Below are 8,500 nucleotides of genomic sequence, written 5' to 3'. Positions count from 1 at the left end.
CCAAAAATTCAAATAGAAATAATCCATTTAGTTCAAATTCAAATACTGATGCTAACTTCAAATTTAAATATCTGGAGATCTACTACACCAAATTTAACCAATTTTATATTTTTAGAAAGCCCATGAAATTATCTAAATAATGGCACAGGCCTCATATCCAAATTCGTAATAGAATTTAAATGACAAAAATAACAAGGCAGGGCCTTTTCTAACTTCAAATAATTATTAAAAATAATCTATAAATGATTTTTAGTTAGTTCCAATTCTAATAAATCACAAATGATGTCCTCTAATTGATTATGCAATAATATAGATATGTTATTTGTATGATCATAGCCAAGATCAAATAAGATAGCTATGTAGTCAATTCTAGAACCTTTCAACTTGGAATTCAAAGTAATCAATACTATGGGAGCTACTTTCTCATTTAAATCTTGATCCTAAGTGATATAACCAGGGGGAATGTCATAGGCAAATAAACCCCTGATATTTATTACTTAGAGATTTTAATGCATTTAAAATAATAGTATGATAACATGTGAAGTGTAGCACTTCAATTAAATGATACTCACATATAATAGATATGAAATGTTGACTTGAGTCAACCTATATTTCATACCTGATTATTATATGAGGAGATTAAATCTTAATATAAGGTAAGGAGAAGAAACTGAATTTCCCTAAGGAATTATATATCTAAATTTAAGAAATAGGAATAATGAGAGGAAATTATTTTGTCTACTCAAAAAGAAATCATCAAATAACTCACCATGCCATGTTTGCTTGCTAATAGGACTAGAGTGTGAACTCTTTGAGTGTTTCTAGTTTAGTATGTGAGTTGGTTTAGTATTTATACCTCGTATTCGTATATAGACGCTAGTCACGAGGAGTATCAAGAGGAAGAAGCATACTCCCCGGAAGAAGAAGAGCAGTTTGATCACCACTCAGCTCAAGGCAAGCTAGCCCTTGCTAAATACAAGTGCTTAGCTCTACAAGAGCAAAGGCACCCTCACACTTTACTTTTATGTTTTACCTATCCCATGTTTTTACTTCATTTTACTTTGGCTTATTTATTTCAAAGTACTTTTTGATTTATGATTCACTTGATATAGAGTAGAGCAATACCTAGTTAGCACCACTCAAAGCTAGATAGCACCCTCATATAGTTGCTATTGCTAATCAATTAAAATTGACTACTCTAGATGGGAACATGGTGAAGTGAAATGACTTTGAAAGAAAGTAAAGTGGTGATGGATGTGAACAAGAGAAGATAGTGATTTTTGATAAAACTTGATGATTGGGTCTGAATGCGATACCCTTCCAATATTACAAGTACCCCCACAATACCTGATTATGGGTAGGGCTTAACTAGAAACTTGTGTGTTTTAGTATGGGTTCCCTCTAAACAAACCTCATAGGGGTTACGCCGAGGCTGCCTCCGTTAAGTGTGGAATGATGTTAAATGAGGTGAATGTACGGCCCAAGCCCTGTGCAGTTCCCGGGTTGACTGCGGTTTCCACCGGGAGGCCAAGCTCATGGGGAGAGGTGCTCATACTAGCACATATAAGTGAAAGGTTAGGATTGATGATCCGCGTACTGTGTTACGATGATTCGGGGTTATCCTCGACGGATGTAATCAAAAGTTGTGGCACAAGAGTACAACCTCTGCAGAGTGTTAAACCTATTCGAATAGCCGTGTCCACGGTTACGGACAATTGGAAAGGCCATACTATCTCCGTTATCTTTAAAAATATGTTGGTGGATTACAAGGTGACATTATGGTGAATCATAATGAGTTGTGGGAATGACACTAATGTTCCCACTTGAGTTAGTCTAGCACATGATGGGACTTTACTAAGGGTTTACTAAAAATAAACTTAGCTTTATGCAAATAAACCTAGAGCTTAGCATCCCTCTTAGTTTTTACTTGATGAGTATTATCGTTAAAATAGTTTGCGAGTACTTTAAAAAGTACTCATGGCTTTGCCCTGGCTATTCAAATGCCAGACTATGAAGAGGAGGAACAGTATCAGAATGACGGACAGCAGGACGTCTACGATAACTAGGATCGTCTTCTAACGTCAAGCGTTGCCTGTGGAATATATAGTCCACTACTACTACGCTTCCGCTACTTGTGTTGTGATGTTGAACAATCTATTCGTGTAATATTGGATCATGTGATCCCTTGTTGTAAGACCTTATGTGTTGTAATAAATGATGACTCTGAACTACTTACTATTATGTCTCGCAAAAACAATCTTCCTGGGATTGCGATGTATGATGTAATAGGGCATCTGGACTTAAAAATCCGGGTGTTGACAGTAGATATGGTTGACACAATTCGCAAACTTTGGTTATTGGTGGTTGGATGCACGAGTAGAGATCATACTCAGTACAGACGAAAGGTAGCAAAAAACTGGGAGCGACCAACTAAGAGAGCTAGGCGCCGTCGCTCCGAGAGGGAGCAGACTAGCACTAGTACCAATAGTGCACTCACTGATTCACCAGTTCCATCATGTATGTCGAGTTGTCAACCCAGTTTCCCTATATTATTTATTGCCTCAATCATCTCACTGATTTATCTCTAGCTGCGCTCTTTGAGGTTGGAAATATGCTTCCATTTACAAATTCTCAAGGCATACATCTCACTGTGTAGCTTTTCAGGAACTATATATGTACATCCGGTAAACTAAAATTATGAAGCGGCAATGCAGTTTCTTTTTCAAACCATGCAGGAAAAGTGCATGTGCTTAATTAGGAAGAAGAAAGCCCCAGAGAGGCAAAGTACACGAGCTTATACGACACATGAGTTGACCAACTCAGAGTCTAGACTGAAAACAAGAACAAGAAAACAAACAGAAGCCTAAGACTGAAAACAAGATTGAGCGACAATACAATACTTATCTTGGGATTTATTTTCTCTTAGTGTTCAAACATTCATTGGGACAATTGTATCAGGGACAATTTATATTGAGCTCAGATATCTTTTAGCTGTTTAGGAAACCATTAATCTTCGTAGACACAAAATGATAGCTTTATTGTGGAAACAGAAGCAATGTCCTTCACACGATTATTCATACTACTCATCCTATTTTTACTTTCTTTTGTCTTCAACTCATATAACAAATATTATGTAACCAATGGCCCGCAACAACGTGCGGGAAATCATCTAGTTACTCTAGTGGACACGCTTTGGCACAATGCACTCAATTTTAGAAACCTTTAAAAAGAGCTCATGTCTATCCCTCCTGTTACATTTGATTATGTAATAACACTGTTAGCTGAAGGCGATGGAGCATCATCCCCAACCTCTTTATTCTTCTGATATGTTTCGATTAGGTCGAACTTGTTTCAGAATTTTAGGATAGCCTAAAAAGGGGAGCAACCGCAGCCCTCTTCGATATTTGCGCCGCCATTCATCCCCGCTCAATAAGACCCCTATGTCTGCGCATTCCGATCTCCAACCGGCCGGCGCCCTTCATCTCTTCTCTCCTCTCTGACCATGGGCAACCTCTCTTTGCCACCGGACACCGATAGCGATGGGAAGCCGCCGGGATGGCGCCATTGGTGGGACAGAATTGCCACACCTAGCAACTCTAGTTCCCCACCGGTGGACGGCCAAGATGAGGATTGGGAGGCCGACGACGGTCATGAGGAGGAGGGGAAGGCCGTCGCCAACGAAGGCCATGAGGAGGAGGAGGAAGAGGAAGGAGATGCTAGTTGGAGACGGCTGGAGGCGGCGACGGCAAAGAAGGAGGGAAGGGCCCGGACGAAGGCGAAGGCGTAGCCGACGAGCATCGACAACGACGAATACAACAAGGACTACTCATCGGAGGGGGACACAAGCTCCTCCGATGCGTCAAACCACGACCTCTTCGGAAGAGGTGACGAGCAGGAAGCACCACCGGGAGGACAATGAGACGGGGCCATCAAAGTAGTTCCAAAATTAGTTTGAACATATTTTTTCGTAGTTTTTATGTTTAATTTATTTTAATATGTTGCACTACTTTGAAAATCTTGTGCCTACAAATTTCTTCTCTCTATTGAAATGAAAATGCAAAAAAAAAGAGTTATTTTAATGTTTATGGCCGTGGCTAGGCAGCGACACCCTAAACGCGGCACGAAGCATCCTCCAAACGGGACACGACTGGAGATGCTCTTAGTAGGTTGAGCTCGCGGCAAAGGCATTCAACATTGTTGACAATTTTGTTTTCTTCTTGCGTGTGTGGATAATAGAGATTTAGTCAATTGGAACAACAGACTTTCAAATGGCATGCAGTCTAACCCACACGACACATGGACGGTAATAAGCACCCCAGGTCTTGCAAAATAGCAGGGACAACAATGTAATCTGGCATACCGTCTGACAGAAGTGATAACATAAGAAAATTCAGCCGCAACCAAACTGAACGAGAAACAAGCAGCTGTTGGAGCATGACGTAATGAAACTTATTGTTTTGAGTCTTGGTCCATCGTTAGCCTATGACGTGCCTTGCTCCATCTTCCGTTCCTTCTGCAAGTGACCAAAATTATTAAGTTATCCAATTATAAAACATATGGACATCAGGAAATTCGAAATGAGCTTTATCGTTTTTCTGGTGTGAGTTGTCTGGTTGAGGGTTTTTTCGGTTCCCCTTAAAAAACCTTGGCATGCTATAGACGTTCCCTCTTCTTAAGTGAACAGGCAAAGCTCCTGCCACTTAACTAAAAAAAAAACGAGCTTTATTTTTAATTTCAAGCAGCAGCTTCTCAGGCCCTTTGAAGTAATGAACAAAGATGAGCATTGCACCACAATCTAAGTATATCTAGCTAACAGCGGTTGAATATCAAATGATCAATGGTATGATTTTCAGAACGAGGTCTTCTGTTGTTCAACAGAACCGATCTACTTCCTCTTTCCCCAATAAAAAATAACTCTTCATGTCTAAACATCATTTCCATGTTCTCCGTTCTAGGTGAGACGGCCGTCCTTTACTCCTACCTAAGTTATGTTTTCTTACATGATAGCTTAAAAATCCATATGAGCTTACTAAGAGATGGCAGGTAGACATTATTCAGTTTTCTGTAGACGTCCTTTATTCATAGATAAAAATGTCGCAAGCATCCACAGAATATCTGTAAACACTAGCAGACTCACCTCGGAGAACTGTGGTAGGTTAACTTAATGCCACAAACCAGAAGCATGGGCTGAAAGCCTCCTTTCCAGAGCATCAATTGTACGCTTGGCAGAGCGATGATCAACCCCCTCAGTATAGGATGGGCCTTCATGAAACATCAGTTGTTAGTACACCAAAGAGGAGATAATTCTGAAAACAATTTAGTAATGGTCAATATTTTGACTAGTGCCTAACTATATGCACTGTCCAAAACAAAATATACAATGAGGCTCTAGATGCTGTATGGCTTTCATTAATTAATTTGCTCTTGCTAGTGTTAAGCACCAACGATAACTGAACTTTCTACTAGCTTCCTGTGAACAAAATTGGTAAAATTTTATTCTTCGGAGTCCCATAAATAATTTCATTCCTGTAAATTCCGCAATCGAACCATCACTACAGATCATCTCAATACTCAACCCTAGTCACTGCAGGCCCCTTTACTGAACATGAACCTGTATGCCCATTTTAGTTAAGATCTGGATGATCTACACAATTCCAAAAGATTCACATACTGCAATTGGAGGATCCATCAATTTTTCCAAAACATGCTTGTGGATCAGTTGGCTAAAGTAATCGAATTATAAAAGATTTCTAATTGCCTACTAACAAATACTACACTAGCTAAGCATAATTTTGTGTTGAATACTCTATCTAGACAAATGACAAAACTTGTACCCACAGCCACAATGACAAGTAATCAGGTTAGCATTGTGGATGGCAAACCTACGCTCCACCAACTGTTGCACACCATGCTTGCATCTGTTGGGTGAAGTGATCTAAGCACAGAAGATCTGTTAACTAGATGCTACCAATACTTTGTAGCAGCATTACTATTTCATGTAGGCTAATGTCAGAACCTGGATGCAAAAGAACTAATAATCAGTTTACATCGTGTCTGACTCAATGGCGTGGGAATGTAATAGTTTGTTACTGTAATAAGATATACATACATATGAGCCACCTGTTGTGAATTCTTAGCTAACATTCCTGCCTAAGAAGAGCTCAATACATCAAACCCTTCATCATATGAATCGCTTTTGAAAGTAATTTTTTGGCAACAAATTAAACTATCCATTTACACAAATAGTTACGAGCTACTGCTGAATCACATCACAGCAGCATCCTTGTGGAACATGCATAAGTGCAAGCAAGAAGAAATGTATCAGATACTCATAGAAACAGGCAAGAAGAAACGTACCACCTAAAAATGGTTTATCATTTGGCTGAAGTGAAGCTGGAAGCTCCCAAGCGAGGACGGAAGAGGAGGAATAGCCGCCTATGGGTGGGCAGGTCATGGAAATGAACTCTCCATCCATTACCATCCGTGATGATATATTTGCACAAAAAATTAAATAGTCCTGGAAGAAATAAACAACCTTGGGGTTGCTGGGATGTACAAAGGCGAGCGCAGGGACCTTGCATTGTAGCCTACTTGCCTTATAGCTTGCATCGGCCCAAATTTCAGTGAAGCTCGCCTCATACTCAAGCCTCCAGTGGACTGCATTGTGGAGCGTCCACATGGTCACCTTCTCCTTCCCAGGACAGTCGTCGATCTGCACATATCGCAGCTTCCCATGGCTCAGGTTCACACAGCGTCTTTTGGCAATATCTTGGCTCCGGGCTGAAGGCTGCACACAGCCCAGAGGGAGTGAAATGTAGAGAAGCTCCGGTTGCTCCGTGAAGGGGTCACAGGTGAAAAGGCCGTAAGCGAGATCGACCCACCAGAGCTTTCTTTTGTGGGAGATGACACCATCATAGGGCCGCTTCGGGTGGTTCGGGTGGTAGGCAAACTCCCTCGCGAACCAGCTATCAGTGCTCGTGGAGTAACAGAGGAGACTGGCGTGGTGGGTGCCCATCAAATGCTGGAGCTCGGCGACCAGAAAGTGGCCGTCGGCCCGAGGGTTGGCGATGAGGCCGACGTTGTGGAAATGGAAAAAAACCATGCCGGAGGGCGGCTTGGGGAGGAGCGAGGCCGAGCTACGGTGCGCATGGCATAAAAAGTAGGCCGGGACCAAGTCCATCCGGGCGTCACACAAAGTGGTATCGGCTGGCTCCTTGGAACGGCCCTGGGTGGCGTAGAGTAGGAGAAAGCCGGAGGCATCGGCGGCGACGATATATGGGTAATTGGTGGGGCTGATGTCGTCTGGGGCGATGCGCCAGGGCACGGTGGCGATAGAGGACAATGGGGGTTTAGCTAGGAGGAGTGTTATGTCCTTTCCCGGTGGGAAGTTCTCCGTGTTCGCCCTTCGCGGGACACGGTACAGAACAACCCACGGCTGTGGCGGCCACCGGATCTCCGGCGCGCGCGACCGGACAAACGCCGGAACTATCTCATGTTCGGACATGGCCAGAGCCCGGCGATGGATCTGGATCTGTCGGACTTCTGTTGTCGTGTGGAGGAGAAAGAGAACGACGATACATATCTCAGGTTGTACTTGGTGGCCATCGGGCCAACTTGGCACGGGCGCACGGCACGCAAGGCCAGGAGATCAAGTTGTTGCCAAGGAACACGCAAAAACCTGATGTAGACTTGCGTGTGTCCGGGCAACCAGCTCAATCCGCATCGGAGTATGCAATGAGATCATAACAAGATGCTCGGTGAAGATGCAAACCGAAATGGGGAGGTCCCCTTGAGATAGCGCTAAGATCCTTTTCACCAGCTGCATATGAGTCTCTCTAGGATCATGCATAAACAAGCACACTTGCTGAACGACATATGAGATGTCCGAGCGGGTGAGTGTGAGGTCTTGGGAGCACCAGCTAGACTCCTATAAAGGGTGGAATCAGCAACACGAGCACCATCATGAGTGGAGACTTTGGCTTTGGTGTCAATGGGTGTAACAATGGGGTTGCAATGTAGCATATTGGCTCTATCTAAAATTTCTAATGCATATTGCTGCTGTGATAGGAAGAGACCATCATGAGACCAGCTAGACCTAAAGTGGAGCGAGAGCTGGTGAGGTTACACGTCTTACCAGTGATGTGTGAGGAGGCGCCGGAATCCATAATCCACTCCGGGTGCTGCAGCTGCTGCTGTCCGGTGGCCATGGCTTGGTGGAGCATGGCGCTGTAGTCGAGGTGGTACGGCGGTGCAGAGGGTGTGGACGCGGTGGAAGGCGTCGCAGCGAAGTTGGGAGGCCCAGAGTACATTGCAGGATATGCATGCGAGTGCAGACCAGGTCGAGGGCCAAGAACTCCAGCGACATTGGGCGCTGTCCAAGACGGTGACCATGGCGAGCGGGCGGGTGGGAAGGGCGCACCCACGGGCGCAAAGTACCCTACCCAGGGTTCCTAAGAGGTGGAGCCGCGGTCGCGCCCCCCGTAGTCCTGGCCGTGTCCAG

The 8,500-nt window shown here is 43.6% G+C and overlaps 1 protein-coding gene across 1 annotated transcript; it reads right to left on the bottom strand.

Annotated features, from left to right (window-relative positions):
* Positions 1 to 5,137: 5,137 nt before the first annotated feature.
* LOC124648225 lies at positions 5,138 to 7,527 on the bottom strand. Its single transcript, XM_047188019.1, has 2 exons — positions 6,358 to 7,527; positions 5,138 to 5,262 (listed from the first exon to the last, which is right to left on the bottom strand). Exons 1-2 carry the CDS (start codon positions 7,502 to 7,504, stop codon positions 5,162 to 5,164), a joined length of 1,248 nt encoding a protein of 415 aa, XP_047043975.1. The 5' UTR covers positions 7,505 to 7,527; the 3' UTR covers positions 5,138 to 5,161.
* Positions 7,528 to 8,500: the final 973 nt, after the last annotated feature.

The sequence above is a fragment of the Lolium rigidum genome, chromosome 4 (genome assembly GCF_022539505.1).
Source record: "Lolium rigidum isolate FL_2022 chromosome 4, APGP_CSIRO_Lrig_0.1, whole genome shotgun sequence".
NCBI classification, from domain to species: domain Eukaryota; kingdom Viridiplantae; phylum Streptophyta; class Magnoliopsida; order Poales; family Poaceae; genus Lolium; species Lolium rigidum.
This window is presented reverse-complemented; position numbering and strand designations above follow the sequence as displayed.